Source organism: Pan paniscus, chromosome 9 (genome assembly GCF_029289425.2).
Source record: "Pan paniscus chromosome 9, NHGRI_mPanPan1-v2.0_pri, whole genome shotgun sequence".
In the NCBI taxonomy this organism is placed as follows: Eukaryota; Metazoa; Chordata; class Mammalia; order Primates; family Hominidae; genus Pan; species Pan paniscus.
Window position 1 is genome coordinate 11,154,091 of NC_073258.2, and position 16,244 is coordinate 11,170,334.

The following is a 16,244-nucleotide window of genomic DNA, read 5'->3' on the forward strand; positions in this document are numbered from 1 at the left end:
GGATTTCCTGTGGGGATACGTTCTTGGATCATCTGAACTGAAATAATTTGAGAAAGGGACGGCTTCAACCATTTCTCTCTGCCCAGAGTTCCACCATCCAGGGCTCTGTTCGGGACTTTTTGGGGCAATGTTTGGGGGGCAGAATTTTGGAAGAACTGTTCTGGGCAACACAGCTGTTCCCCAGGCCTTCTTAGGTCAGGTTTGAGAGAAGGGAAAGAGGAGGGCAAGTGTGTCTAGGCCTCTGCCTACTCACTCATTCGGGAGGACTTTCTTCCACTCTGGGATGTTGGTCTTGCATAAGGAGGTGAGAAGTACAGGAACAGCATTGGCTGCCTCTTGGGTGGCTGAGTAGAACTGGGGTATGGGCTGCAGTTGGGGCATCTTCCTTAACTGCCCACCTGGCTTCTGGATCTTTTGTTCTGATGCCCCTAGCTCTTGACCTCTGCTCTGGGTGGCCTATAGGTACAAAGCTGTCTTTTCCCCAGTGGTAAGGGAAAGGGCCTCCCTCCCCAAACTCTTTTGCAGTTCTAGGGACCTCATTCCCACAGTCTTCCTGCTGTGACCCAGTTTTGCATGGCTACATACTATACACTCTGTTCCTGGGAAAGCAGTGTCCCTGCACATCCCAGCATGGCTGCTGTCTCCCCAGAAACACTGGCCCAGCAAGTGGTAAGGAAACGGCTATGAAACCAATGGCTCAGATCAAATGAGGGAACAGACGGCCCTCTCTTCTTAAGATTCCAGGCTTCTGGCTCACGCCTATAATCCCAGAACTTTGGGAGACCGAGGCAGGCGGATCATGAGGCCAGGAGATCGAGACCATCCTGGCTAACATGGTGAAACCCTGTCTCTACTAAAAATACAAAAAAATTAGCCAGGTGTGGTGGTGGGCACCTGTAGTCCCAGCTGCTGGGAAGGCTGAGGCAGGAGAATGGCATGAACCCGGGATGCGGAGCTTGCAGTGAGCCGAGATCGCACCACTGCACTCCAGCCTGGGCGACAGAGCGAGACTCCGTCTCCAAAAAAAAAAAAAAAAAAGGAAAAAAAAAAAGATTCCAGGCTTCTGAGAATCTGGAGGTTTCCCTCTACCCTGGGCCACTTCTCTCTCTCATGTATTAACTAACACCACATTCTTCAGATTTAAGGCCCAAGACAGAGGCAAGACAGGGACATAGAGAGGGAGCCAGCAAGCAGGCAGCACACAGCCTCTCTCCTCCTCACTGACCTACATTGATACGCACACTTCACTTGAGCAGAATCAAAGCCCCTCACTGATGAGGATGCTAATAGAATTGAAATGAACGCCAAAAAACAAAACAAATGCAACCCAGGCTAGAGCATCTATCTTTCATCTGATCCGTGAACACAAGTTTGCCAATACCATGTCTTCCCACCTGTTGGAAGACAAATCCCAATGGAGTCTTGCATTTCTGCCCTTCTTCTGAACAAGAGGAACTGACAGTTCCAGACTGTATTTTAAAGGGTATTTATACAGCAAACAGCCTTGGAAGACAGAGATAGTGTCTCCCTTCAGGGCAGAGGCAGATTTGTTTCCTGACCAGAGTGATAAAGATAATGTCTCCTCCAAGGACAAAGGTTAGGCAGGTTTGCCAGCAGTCTCTGAAAAGACTGGGGTTTCCTACGCTTGGGCTCCCCAGCTGGGACATGGACCTGCAGTGTGTGCAGCTTCCACCTGGGCCTTCTCCACACCGCCCCATGGGACTTAGGCACAAGGGGAAACCCGTGTGAACACGAAGCTCATGCTGCCTGCTGTGCCATAAGTAATAAAGTCCTTTGTGACCCAGGGGTCTCGTGTCTTCTGCCAGCACCATGAAACTGGGGCAATGAAATGTGTTAGCTTGTACAATAGACTGAATGTTTCTGTCCCCCAAAATGCCTATGTTGAAACACAGGTGAGGCCTCTGGGAGGTGATTAGGTCATGAGTGCAGGGCCTTCACCAATTAGGGCCCTTTTAAAAGAGACCCCAGAGAACTCCCTCCGCCCCTTCCACCATGTAAGAACACAGAAAGAAGATGGCCATCTCTGACCAGGTAGCAGGCCTGCACCAGACACTCAATCTTATTTAATTCTAACAATAACCTTATGAAATATTACTTTTTTTTTTTTTTTTTTGAGACGGAGTTTCACTCATGTTGCCCAGGCAGGAGTGCAATGGCACGATCTCAGCTCACTGCAACCTCTGCCTCCCGGGTTCAAGCAATTCTCCTGCCTCAGCCTCCCTAGTAGCTGGGATTACAGGTGCCTGCCACCATGCTCAGCTAATTTTTTGTATTTTTAGTAGAGATGGAGGCTGGTCTCGAACTCCTGACCTTAGGTGATCCACCAGCCTCGGCCTCCCAAAGTGCTGGAATTACAGGCACGAGCCACCATGCCCGGCTCGAAATATTATTACTATTATTGTTGTTGTTAATATAGTCACATCATCATGTTATAAGAGAAAAACAGAGTCTTCACAAAAGTTAAGTGATTTGCCTCAAGGGCACACAGCTAAGGAAGAGGGCCTGCTGGACTTCAGAGCCTTCCAAAAATAAAGGAAAGGAACGATGTTGTTTTCTCCTTCTCGTGTCCCCAAAGGTCCTTTGGATTTCAGTTCATTCAAGAGCCAGGCTTTTAATCACAAAGCCACTCTGTCTAAGCTAAGGTGCTTCCCCTGATGTCCCATTCCAGGAGGAGTTCCAGAAGGTGGGACCATGCCTGCCCACAGTGAAGGAGGTCAATCTAGGTGTCTCCTCCTGTTCCTGTTCTTCTGCAGCCCCCTGAGATGACCCAGGCGCCACCTCTGCCATTGCTTACCCACAATATCTTCATAGGCATTTTCTTCTAAAGTGCTTTTGGATCCAAACTTGGGTTGGTTCTCAGTACCATTCTCAGTGGGAGAAGAGGGGTACAGGGACTGGAGACTGGATGCATCCTCAAACTCAAAGGATTTTCTGTGGATAACAAGAGCAAGAGTCATTCCTGCTGAATCAGATCTCTGCTGCCTTGCTGGGGAATGTCCATGGCAACAGCAAAGACCATAGGCCCTCCTTATAAAGGCAGCTTCTGAAAGAGCATCAAGGTGGGTCCAAACTTACCATCCAAATGAAGAGACAGATGGTCTGAAAGGCCCCAGCCTGGGTGCCTGCAATGTGCCTTATCCTGAATAATACCGCTATTAGATAACAACTACCCCAGCTTAAAAGCATGCTGTTCCAGGTGCTGCGTCAAATCCACCTTTACATGTGTTATCTCATTAATCTTCACAACAGTGCCACCAGTATTGTGACATCTTGTGAAAGAGGAGATGGAAGTGACAGAGGCATGATTCTCCCAGGCGACGTCTCACTCCAGGGCCCGAGCTCTTAACTATAATTTTGGCCTCAAGCCCTAGAGAATATCCTCCCTGAGAAGTGTCTGTGATTCCACTGGAATTGAGTGCCTGGTCTGCCTCTGGGGTCTCACATCCTCATCTGCATCCTAGCTGGGGACTCCTGCCACTGCACTAAGCAGGTAGGAAGGCTCAACACTGGGAGGGTCCCACTCAGGGCTGTCAGGGGGTTGGAAAAGCAGTTGTTGCTGGGTGGTTTGTTGAAGCAGGAAGGGCTGAGCCCTTAAAACAAATAAGACCACTGCCAAGGTGGAGCTGGGAGGACAATTTGCAGCCAGAAGCTGCTTCCAAGACCAAGCTTCCCTTCAGCTAGCTTGCTCCTTCCCATCCTTTGGACAACCTTCCTCTGTACTGTATGATTTCAAGACCACAGCTTGTTGTCTCCTAAGACACCCTGAGCCTACAGCACTCTCTGCCCCTCTCCTTCATGAGAGAGGTACGTCCTTCATCTGAGACCCCAACTGCACCCTCTCCCGCTCCAAGGCAAGTCCCCGCAGGCTCCTGGGGAGGGAAAGAAGGAAAGGCACTGACTGGATCCCTCCTCCCACCCATGAACACCTCCCTCTTCTTTGGGGCACCATCAGACCTTTCAGCCAATAAAGCCCTTTTTCTCTTGTTTACTAACAGCTTCTCCTGAGAGTCCTAGGGTGTAGGTAAAGGGCTAAAAGTGTCCTGAAGGCTACAGCTTGTTCTTAGCTTGCCTGCCCCTGCCCCGCCCCAAGCACTCAGCACAACCGAACACTCTTTATATTGACATCTCCTCCGTGTGCCTCTGTGACACATTCCCTCCTGGCTTTCAACTAACTCTCTGGCCACTACTTTTCAGACTCTTGTGAGGGGTTCTCCTTTTCCATTTGCCTTTTAAGTGTCCAGGTCTCTCAGAGTTCTGTCTTAAAAACTCTTTCTCACTCTGTACTTTCTAGGGACCAAATATCCATGGGCCATTGCCGTATCTACCATCTCTATCTTGATGACTCCCAGATTTCTGTCTTTGGCCCAGAGATTCTCAACTAGTTAAACATCCAATGGCTGAGCACAGTGGTTCGCAGATGTTGGCCCAGGACCAGAGTTAGTGTGAGAGCAAGTTTTCTTTGGCATATACAGTAGACTCAGCATCGTATGCAGGTAGCCCTCAAGTCAGTAAATAAGACACAAATCATGTTCAGTCAAATTATCCTTGAAAATCTCCCAGGAAGGTGTCACACTGAGGACCAACATGCTGTCTCTCATTAAAACTAATAGTTTCTCCCCAGGTTTTTTTTTTCTTTTTGGCTGAATGCCAGAAGAAACACTTGGCTTGGCTTGCATTTTACACACACACACACACACAAATTTTTTTGAGAGATAAGGTCTTGTGCTGTTGCCCAGGCTAGAGTGCAGTGGTGTGATCATACTCGCTGTACCCTCAACCTCCTGGGCTCAAGCTATCCTCCCTCCTCAGCCTCCCAAGTAGCTGAGACTGCAGGCACATGCCAACACTCCAGCTAATTTTTAAGATTTTTTGTAGAGATGAGGTCTCATTATGTTGCCCAGGCTGTCTCGAACTCCTGGTCTTAAATGATCCTCCCACTTTAGCCTCCCAAAGTGTTGGAATTACAGGTGTGAGCCACCTTACCTGGACTGCATTTTTTTTAAAATGAAAAAGTATATTAAATATAAGAATCACACGTGGTATAACAGACACAAACTTACCATCTCTACTCCTCATGGAACATGTTCACTGTGTGAAATGGCATACAGAACAGACTGCACTTCTGGAACTGTTTCTCTTTTTCCAAGAGCACAGATTTAAGTTTGCTAAGTTAATTCTTACATGAAGGGACTTCTCCATATATGGTATATGTGTGTATATATTATATATAAATGCAGTGTGGGGTGGAATATGTGTAAAACCTTCAGGCTGATGAACTCTCCCCCCACTCCCTTTGGTCACCTAGCCAACTGCTTTTGGCTCTTCTAAATTTAGCTCAGCAACTCCCTCTATGAGGAGCCTCCCTTCTCTCCCCCATCTAACTCAGATGCCCCTTCTCTGGGTCTCTGCGGCCTCCTGCACTGCCATGAGTCACGGCACGTATGACATTATCTATGATTTATCTGTGCACCAGACCACAAAGTCCTTGAATGGAAGAACCATGTCCTATTTGCCTCTGCGTCCTCTTGACCAGCACAATCTTGGTGCACAGCAGGCTCTAGAAGAATGTTTATAGAAATGGATGAACAAGGACAAAGCAAACACTCTTGGCAGGCCGTTTAAGAATTAAAGAGCCAGTGAGCATTCTGGGGTGGACTCAAACACGGGATTACCCTTAGCCACGGGCTGTTCCCGCTCGGGGGTCTGAATCTTTGAAATTTCTTCCTTTCTGCACATGGCAGGAAAGTTTATATATGAGATGGGATATGTTAGATGAAGCCTGAAGTGTGGGGACAGACTAAAGAATCCCCGGAAGTGAAACAAACCTGAATACCCATCAGTCGTGGGGTTAGATGAGAAAGGCAGTAAGGTGTAGGAGGATAAGTATTCCGAAGGAAGCTCACTCCCAGCCTACCCTGATTCAGAGAACAAGACGCCTGCCAGCTTTCACCAATTCCAATAGCTCCAGCTCCAAGTTACTGGGGAGACAGCCCTTGGTAATCTGGGGTTAGAAATCCTGAGACTGACCAGGAAACCAACGTGAGCCTCGGAACAGGCTCATTCCTGTTTTACTCCTTTTTTCATCAATCTCCCCAAGAATCCCCTCTTGATATAAGCCCAGGGTTCGTATACGGCCAGGAGGCCCTCAGGAGACAAGGAATTGTGTTAAATTTGCCGACACTACCATGTTAATGATAAAATGCAGTATTCAGATAATGCTTCATTCAAAGAAATTAATTTCTAATGCTGGTACTTCAGGTGGTAGGGAGGCTAAGATCCTACTAGTCCGCAAAGGACTGCCTGCTTTACCTACTCCCAACAGAAGATTGAGGAAGCTACAACAGGGGCAGGACACAGCCCAGCTCTACCCCAAAGGCCAAACCCAGCCAATACCTTCAGTGACCAGCACTCAGGTCCCAAGTATCCTGTAAGCATTCCCACTCATGTCCAAGTATCTTGTAAGAGCAGAACAATCTCATTTTTCACTACCACAACTACCACCTAACAATTATTCAGCACTTCAGAGCTTACGAAGCACTAATGACTGCGACCCATCCTACAATCTGTGTTTGCACTGTCCATTTAAAAGAAAGCCACGGTATTCAGCTACAACACACCGGAGGGGCATGCATTACCTGCTCTGGGACTTGCGGTGACCACGCATGTCCTTCTTGGGTCTCCGGGTGACTGGCGGGGCTGGGGTGGAGGGCAAGGGGGGTGGAGCAGCAGGTGTGGGTGAAGGAGGTAGACCATTACTGGGCTTACTCTTGGGGTTCTTGTCAGCCTCGTATTCAAAGGTGCGCTTGGGTTTGGGGACAGGGTTCACAGCGGGATCGAGGGAACTCTTCGATGGCAGCCGCTGGGAGCTAGGGCTATTTCCAGGGGTCCCGGGCTTAGTGGAACCACTGCCTTCCCTCTCTGGGGGTGGGCCCGCCTCCCCCGCAACACCAGCCACTCCGACTGCCCGGCTGCCAGCGCTCACACTCGCGCCCCCTGCCGGCTCCTCCAAGGAGCCCAAGGTTCCAGTCTTCCTTTTCCCCCGGTCCACGCTGTAGCAGCTGCTGGGGAGCTGGGGGAGCCCCCGGCCTGGCTGCTCCTTCAGGGCCTGTTCAATTTTCTGGATCCGGCTCAGCACTGCTGAGCTCTCCTTCCTGCTGCCATGCCCCCTGAGGAAGGCGCTGGGCTCACTCCGGCCCAGCCGTTTCTCCAGCCGGTAGAAAGAGTCCCGGACAGGGAGCGCCTCTCCCTCCTCCTCAGTCTCTGGGTAGGAACACTCGGAGAAGGTCCTGCTCATCCTCCGGAGGCCCTTGAAATCAAAGGTCTTTTCAGAGCTGCAGGGGGACGGCACCACGCTGGGACAGCCCAGGCTGGGGCAGCCCTCACTGGCCGCCCACTCGCTCCCAGAGCCCTCCCGCTTCTCTCCACACATGCTCATCCTGGGCGACGCCTCTCGGCGACCTTCCCATGCTGATATCTTCTCCCGGATGCCCAGGCTGTGGGCGCGGGTACCGGTACGGGTCAGCAAGACGCCCCGGGGGCCAGCTGCTGGCCCCGGGAATGGCGTGCTCTGGGCAAGGGGGAGGCAGGCAGCTACCCCTGCTACATCCTGGGCTGCGCCTTGGACACTTTCCTTTTGGGCTTCTCTCTTGCACGCCGAAGGGCTTCTGTCCAAATAACCGAAGCTGGCGGTCTTGAAGGGACAGGTGGGTGGGGAAGTATCTGGGGAGGGATCTTGAGGATTCTGGGGTGAAGGAGCTGGGGGGTGCCGGTCCTTGAGGAGCACCCGGGAGCTGGAGTGGCTGGGGTACCTGCAGGCTGAGGTTTCACTATCACTGAGCGGGTAGATGGGACTCCTTGGTGGGGAGAGAACTGGAGGTGGAGAGACTGACTGAGACCTGGGGGCAAAACAAAACAAAGGAAAAGAAAAGAAAATGGCAGTGAGTGGCTGACCAACCAGTGGCATCCTGTTTTATTCTTACAGAACTCAGCATCTTTTTCCTGGAGGACTCTCAAAGAGTATTCTATTCAAGTAATATACCTTGAAGGCTGTCTTCAAGGAGAGCAATAGCTCCTTAATCACAGCAGGCCAAACTCAACAGGCCTCTCTGCCCAAACCATCCCCAGGCACCCTGAGTAATGTCTGAAACAGACACCTGTTCTGTGCCAAGCAAGAGCATCCCAAGAGTCTACATCTGCCAGTAAGAGGACAGAAAGCCCAGTGGTGTGCTGCCACATGCTTAACAACCAGTTCTCAGAAGGTGTGGTGGCTCATGCCTGTAATCCCAGCACTTAGAGAGGCAGAGGCAAGAGGATCGCTTGAGCCCAGCAGTTCAAGACCAGCCTGGGCAACATAGTGAGACGCTGTGTATGGCAAAAAGAGGGAAAAAGGGACCAAAAAACCCAAAACCAAACAAGTCTGAACAACCGGCTCTCTAGGGGCAACAGCAGATTGGTAGCACTTGCCAATTTTGGTAGTATAAATATTCCAACTATGGCTGAGCTACCAATGTGACGTCACTGGCTGTGGAGTTGAGAAGAGATGCCACTAATCAGCTCTTGTGAACTGGTGCAAGGTGGTTCTTGAACACCACTCCCTGAAGTAGCCCCCAAATACACTCAAACCCTTTGATCTTTCCCCTTAACAAGCCTCTGTCTCCCCTGGGACTTCTGCTACTAGACATAACATCTCGCTTCTTCATGTTGGGTTCTGACCAGAATTAGAATCCCTGAGGGCCTCAGAAAGGTCAGAAGCGCCCCTCAGGAGTCTTTTCCACTCTATCATTGAGGAAGCCAATGGGGTGGGGAGGCCAACTCCTTAGGCAGCTCCACCCTCCAGCAGTGGCATCATCACATCCAATAATTGGCATCTACCATGTCCCAGCTCCAAATCCATATGCAGATCTTGGCAACTACAAGGAACACTTCTGAATAAATGTTTTTACATATGTTAACTCATTTAATCTTCCTGAAAATTCTATGAGGTTATCATGTTTATTATCTTCATTTTACAAATAAAAAACACTAAGGCACAGAAAGGTTTAATATCTCATCCGAGGTCACTCAGCTGGTAAGTGAAACCAGGACATGAACTTCCACTACACTGGGCTGACTCTCTGAAGAGGAAGCAGTGCCTCTGCCACTTTCTGAACTGCCAGGGCCCTGAGGCAGCTCAAGAGAAATCCCCACAGCACTCGGCACACCCCTGCCACAGCACTTGTAAGTATCAAGGGACTTCTTGGTCTTCCCTACTAGACCATGGTTTCTTCTAGGCCCAGGGACAAACAGATAGTGTCTGGAAGGTGCTCGGTGAATGATGAAGAGCAAAAGGAAGGGAAAGGTGAGCTTATTGAAGAGAACCATGAGCATACTTCCTCTTGGGCACACTTTTCTAGTTGTCTACTAGAGTAACCACTGTCAACTCTCAGATTTCTTTCCAAACAGTTTCAGTTCAAAAACAGCAGGATTTGCCAACACTGCACAGCACAAGGTCTACCTGACCCTAAGGCCGTGGCCCTCAGCTCTGGGCTGCCCAGCCTCTCAGGCTCCGGAATGCCATGCTATCCACAGGAAGGCAGCCAGCTGCCCCTGAGCCAGGCTGCTGTCACTGCTCGCTCACACACAGAAAACTGGAGTTTGGGTGAGTCAGGGATTGGCTGACAATTCCCTGCTGGGTCACAGGCCTCTGGCTGCCCCCAATCAACAGGAAACCTCAACATGCTTAAGTTGTTTTTCAAAGGGCAAGTCAAACAAGAGCCATCCCATGTGCATATGGGCACAGATGAGAGAAATTCAGTGCCCAGCCAAGCCAATGACCAAAGAGGCTCTGCTCAGTGAGGAGGTGTGAACGGAGTAAGCCTCCGCACTCCCTGGGGTAGGGAGCAGCAGGGCAAGTCGCCAGGCTTGAGGCCGGGGGAGATCCCAACTTCCTCACAGTTCATGGAGGCCTTAGGTCTCTCTTATTTTATAGAACCATAAATACAAAAGGTCATCAGTCTAGCCCCTAAGTGAATGAGTGTCTGTGCTACACAAAGACTCTGTTTTAGTTCTCAACTGAAGATGCATTTGACAGAGGACAATTTCATTTGTTTATTCATTCGACAAATACTTAGTGAGCACCTACTCTGTGCTAGGCCTGTTCTAGGTGCTAGATACAAGAATAAACAACACAGACATAAATTCATGTCCTCATGAAGCTTATATTCTTACTGGGAGATGGCAGGCACCTAATGAGACTCACAATCTCTTGGGAAGCCTTTTTAAACTATACATGCCTCACCTGCTCAGGCACTTTGATACGTGGTTCCCTAGGGCTGTGTCTCCCCAGCAGCCCAGGAAAGAATTCACCAGTCCATGGAACCACTGTTACTTATGGTAGTGTGGGGCATGGCTCCTTGGGATAGGAAAATGATTCAGGGCCTCTGGTCCATCTGATCCCAGCATGCTTTCAGAAAGAATGATTCTATAACTTCCCTTAGTGGCTCCAGCACGAATAAATCCTCACAGGTTAAGAACTTTCTCTCAATGCCTACCCTGCTTCAACTGAGGTTTCATTTCTCCCCTCTCATGCAGCATAAAATAGAGAGTAGACTGGCCCTTTCCTCTGAAGGTCCTGTCTTTGGTGTCACTGCTGACCTGGGACCCACGGCTTCACGTGCTACCCTTGCCCCAGCCTCCCCACACAGGCCAGGCCCAGTGCACTGTACCACAGAGGAACCTGCCTGTGCTGACCTGAAGCCCCATATCACAGAGAAGGCACCAGTCACTCATTCCAAGGTCTGGTAAACAATAAAGATAAGGCCCTGCCCTCCTGGGGTGACATTCTCACTTGAGGGTAGAATTCTCTGTTATCTGTCTGCATGTTTCTGATTCTACCTCTTATTAGCAATGGACTCACACTCTGAACATCCAGTTTCATTTCTTCAAAACTGTTCCATTTTACATCGCAGGGTTGTCATATTGAGCCAATGAGACCATGGATGCAAAATGCTCATGATCATTAGTACTGTTTTTTTTTTTTTTTTAATCAGGTTATGGCTAGCCAGTCAGTCTCAAGAGAGGGTAAGAACATCACAGCCTTGGGGTTCAAGTTTCAGTGTAGCCACTTATAAGCTTCATGACTTTGAGCAAGTAATCTTCTCTCCCTAAGCCTCAGTTTCCTTAACTCTAAAATGGGTGTTGGAAGATCACATATCTCGGCCAGGTGCAGTGGCTCACGCCTGTAATCCCAGCACTTTGGGAGGCTGAGACAGACGGATGACCTGAGGTCAGGAGTTCAAGACCAGCCTGGCCAACATGGCGAAACCCAGTCTCTACTAAAAATAACAAAAATTAGCTGGGCGTGGTGGCAGGCAACTGTAATTCCAGTGACTCGGGAGGCTGAGGCAGGAGAATCACTTGAACCCAGGAGGCGGAGGTTGCAGTGAGCCGAGATCACGCCATTGCACTCCAGCCTGGGCAGCAAGAGTGAAAACAAGAGTCTCAAAAAAAAAAAAAAAAAAAAGAAAGATCACAAATCTCAGAGAATCCCTGTGAGAAATAGTACCTGTCAAGCATTGAGCTTGGGGCCTAACACACAGTGTTCCATCTTAGCTTGATAATTACTAATATTCACAAGGGGCTGACTCTTCAGAGTAATCACCTGGGAAATTTGGTCAGTTTGCCACTGTCAATGGATCCTGAACGCTGTCGGGGCAGGGGGGCGGGAGGGCGGGGAGTAAATCAAATATGACCATGAATTCTCAGCAGCTCAGGCTATGGAAAGGTGGAGTCTATTGCTCTGTCACTCGAATCTTGGTTGATCTTGGTGATTTGCTTTGAGTATAATACAATGTGGCGGTGGAAATTGAAATTGTTCAAATTCTAAACTTGAGGCCTCAAGAGGCCTTGTAGTTTCTCCCTTTACCCACCTGGAATGCTGCCCTGACACCGTCACATAAGGAAGCCAGTCTAGTATTTTAGAGGACGAGAGGTCCCATGGAATGTGACCAAGGCACCTCTGTCAATAGCCAGCCTACAACTGCCGGACTCATGAATGAGGCCACCTTGGACCCAGACCCAGCCGGACACAGCTACATGAGTGCGCCCAGGGGAAACCAGCAGAGGAACCACCGGAAAACCCACAGAAATGTGAGAAACAAGCAACTGTGTTAAGCCACTAAGTTTTGGGGTGATTTGCTCCACGGCAGTAGTAAAAAGATGCAGGTGGGAAAGACCACGCCTGCGTTATCATTGGCCCATCCCATCCCAATGCAGAGCCACTGCCCTGGCCTTCCTTCCCCACTTCCCCACAGGCCAGCTTAGCTTCCATGACGTCTGGATTGGATCTCTCTCTCACTACTACAGGCTCTGATGCTCTTATGGGGGCACCCCCTGGAAGTGGAGCTAGTTCAGCCACCCTAAGAATCAGCTTCCACCAGTCTTTGCTCTCAGGCTGAAGGAGGGTCAGGAGAGTCTCACCTAGAGAGGGAACACTAGGGAGGCTTCAGGAGGGACACAATGGGAGCCAGGTGTCAGGATGTCTAGATCCTCGTGACAAAGAGTTTGCACAGCAGGTGTCATCCCCTGGCATGGATGGGAGAGAGTGCTCATTCCTGGGCTTCAGTTCCTCTCTGTCTAGTTATTTCCTAGTTCCTCAAACTGAGACTCAGAGGGAAAGTAAGATCATTCTCCCCTGTTGGACAAGAGGAGACCACGGCCAAGAGAAGGGCAGGGCCTGCCTTCGGATGCCACCATGGGAGCAAAGCCACTGACAGTCTCTAGCTTCACTTCTTCATGGTTCCTAGGCCAGCTCCTTGCTAGCCTTCTCTGCATCTGAACAAAGGAAGCCACCTATCACCAAGACCACAGTGTGCAACCCCACCAGGCCGGAGATACATTTTGGCTCTCCATCCATTCAACCAAATATATTGAGCACCAAGTCTATTCCAGGCACTATTTTAGGCTGAGGTGGGAGGACTGCTAGAGCCTGGGAGGTCAAGGCTGCAGCAAGCCACAATCATACCACTGCACTCCAGCCTGGGCAACAGAGTGAGACCTTGTCTCAAAAGAAAAAAAAAAAAGGATCAGCAGAGACTAAAAACAGACAAAGTCTCTTTTTCTATAGGTTACATTCTGGTAGAGACACATCAAGTTGCCTTATTTGTTTAGAGTGAGCAGGTAACATATCAACTCTGTGAGATGGTTTGGGGGCCAATAACGAAGAATAAAGAAGGGGAAAGGGATCAGAGATGAGCAGTAGAGATGAGTTGCTGTTTTACATAGGGAGGTCAGGGAAGCCCCTCTTGCCAGGGGACACATGAACACAACCCAAAGGAAGTGAGCAATGTGTCTATCCAGGGGAGGAATGTTCCAGACAGAAAGTGCAGTAGGGCAAAGATAACCGCATGCCTACTGTATTCCAGGGGCAACAAGGAGGCCAGTGTGGCCAGAGTGGAGGGAAACAACGAAGTGTGGGCTGGAGATGAGCCTGAGAGACACCAGAAGCCACATTATGGAAGGCCCCATGGGCCACTGATAAGACTTGGGCTTACACTCTCAAGAGAAGGAAGCTCTTGAATGGGTGTGAGCAGGACAGTGACAGAATCTGACTTCACATCAGAGGATGACAGGCAGGGAGGGGTACAAAGGTGGCAACAAGGAGACTATTTAGAATGCCACTGCAGCAATCCAGACAAACGATTATTATGATGACTTGGATCAGAAGGGTAGTGGTAGAGACGGATCTACTTTGAGGGCTGGGCCAATGCAATTTGCTGATGGGTTAGATGAGCAGTGAGACACAAACGGGAAGTCTAGGACAGCATCAGGATATTTGGCCTGAGCACTGGTAGAATAGAGTCTGGGTTATAAATTTCAATATGGGAGTCATTAGTGGTATATAGAAATATTTAAAACCATGTGGCCAAATAAGATCCTCTAGAGCGTAAGTGTAGCTAGAGAAGTCCAAGTGCTGGGATGTTCCAGTGTGTTGGGGTCTGGACAAGGAAGAAGAACTAGCCAAGGAGACCGATTGAGAAGAGGATTTAGTGAGAAAAGAAGAAAACCATGAAGAGCAATGTCCTGAGACACTTAAGAAACAGGGAGTGACCAACTGAGTCAAACCTGCCAACAACTAAGTAAGAGAAGGACTGAGAAATGATTTGAAACATGGAGGTCACTGTGACCTGACGAAGAGAGGTTTTGGTAGAGAGGTAGGAAGGGAAGCATGACTGGAAAAATTCAAGAAAAGGGAGGAGAAGCAGTGGAGACAGAGTTCAGACAACTCTTTTAGAGTTTTCCTAAAAAAGGAACAAAGAAATGGGATGGTAGCTGGAGAAGAATATGGCATAATGGAAGCATCTTTCTCTCTCTTTTTCTTTCTTTCTCTCTCTTTCTCTCTCTCTCCTTCCTTCCTCCCTCCCTCCCTCCTTTTCTTTCTTTCATTCTTTCTTCTCTTCCTCTCCTTCCTCTTCTTCCTCTCCTTCCTCTCTCTCACAGGGTCTTGCTCTGTCGCTCAGGCTGGAGTACATAGCTCACTGTAACCCAAAAATCCTGGGCTCAAGCCACCTTCCCACCTTAGCCTCATGAATAGCTGGGACTACAGGTTCATGCCACCAGGTCCAGCTAATTTTTTTTTTTTCACAGATGGGGGTCTCACTATGTTGCCCAGATAGGTCTTGAAGTCCTGGCCTCCAGTGATTCTCCTGCCTTGGCCTCCCAAAGTGCTGGGATTGCAGGCATGAACCACCATGCCAACCTTGTGACTGTAATTGGAATGATCCAGTAGAGAGGGAAAGGTTGTCAGTGCAGATACAGAGGGCACAAATGCAGGAATAACATGCTTGAGTAGGCAACGAAGAGGTGGGGACCCAATGCCCGTCTAAAAGGGCTGGCCTTACACTAGCACCCACTTTCCCATGTGCCTGCACTGGATGTCTGCTCTCACAGTCTCGTCCCTATGCTGCTTTATGCTTCAGTTGATCACTCCCTGTTTCTTGAGCGTCTCAGGACATCACTCTTCATGGTTTTCTTCTTTTCTCACTAAATGCTCTTCTCGGTGGGTCTCCTTGGCTAGTTCTTCTTCCTCGTCCAGACCTCAAAACACTGGAACGTCCCAGCACTTGGACTTCTCTAGCTACACTTAACGCTCTAGAGAAACTCATTCCAGAGGGGGGAGAAAAGGTCAGAGTTTGTTCCCCTCCTGCTTCAAGCATCTGGATCCAGCCCTCTCCCCAAACACATTGATCTACTTGATGACTATGTCCTATCAATTCTACTTCCTAACATCTCTCAGATGTGTCCCCCTCCTCCCCATCCCTACTGCTACTGCTACTGCTACTTCTTTGGTCTCTTAACTCCTCTTTCTGCCTTCAGTCTTAAAGCAGTTTTGGTCCATCCTCTCATCTTCTGACATTTTCCCAAAATGAAAAACTGATCATGCTTGAAACTCCTCATATCTACAGAATAAAATGCAAATTCACTGGCATTGTTGACGAGGACCCCATGAGCTGGTCCCTGCCTATTTTCCCCTTCATTATCCCACATTGTTTTCCCTCCATATCAATCTTGTATCCCACCCTTAGGCACATCAAACTCAGCTTCTTCACACCCTACCCCCTTTCAGGTAGAGATGGCCTATGCAGAGGCCTCCACTGGGGAAACATCTGTGATGGCATGTATAACACTGCATTGCACCAGACTGTTTCCTCTCCCTTTACTAGACTATGAGTGAGCCCACCTGAAGGTGGTAACAGTATCTTGTTAATCTTGATAGCCCCCTGCAAAGTGCCTAGAACTTAAAAGGAATTATTATTTGTGTTGAATGACTAAATGAATGAAAATGTAAATAGTTAAAAACCTAGGCCTCTTGTATGCCTGCTCACAACATTGTCTGCAGACTTCCTCGCCTTTCTCTTTGTGGTGTATGAGCTGAAGAACAACAGAGAAGGTACACAAAGCACTCGGTGCAGCCCAGTATCGCCGTCAGCCCCCAAAGCCCTCTCCCACTAGGCACGAAAGCTCCACTGGCTGGGTCCTGGTCCCATCACTTTCTGGGCATGCTCATGGGCAAGCCCTCTAAGTTCTCTGTGCCTCAGGTTCTTTAAACACAGACAACACTTACTCTGAGTGTCCTCACACACCAGCTGTGTGGCTAAGATGACGCAAATCTCTAACAGTGTTTGAACACTATAAATCATTCCATAAAGGTAAAATAAATAATTTTTAAAAGTAAATACAAAGCAGCC

At 49.1% G+C, this 16,244-nt stretch overlaps 1 protein-coding gene across 9 annotated transcripts in view; it reads right to left on the minus strand.

Annotated features, from left to right (window-relative positions):
• Positions 1-16,244, minus strand: part of DENND2B (DENN domain containing 2B) — a 178,087-nt gene that overhangs the window by 29,868 nt on the left and 131,975 nt on the right. For 6 of the 9 annotated variants that reach the window (XM_034932101.3, XM_055094080.2, XM_063608369.1 and 3 more), the window contains 2 exons: positions 6,657-7,916; positions 2,816-2,952 (listed from right to left, as the gene is read on the minus strand). In XM_034932101.3, coding sequence (XP_034787992.3) covers positions 2,816-2,952; positions 6,657-7,916 — 1,397 coding nt within the window. The remainder of the gene's footprint in view (positions 1-2,815; positions 2,953-6,656; positions 7,917-16,244) is intronic. The other 3 variants (XM_063608370.1, XM_003818130.6, XM_055094081.2) reach the window with 1 other exon arrangement.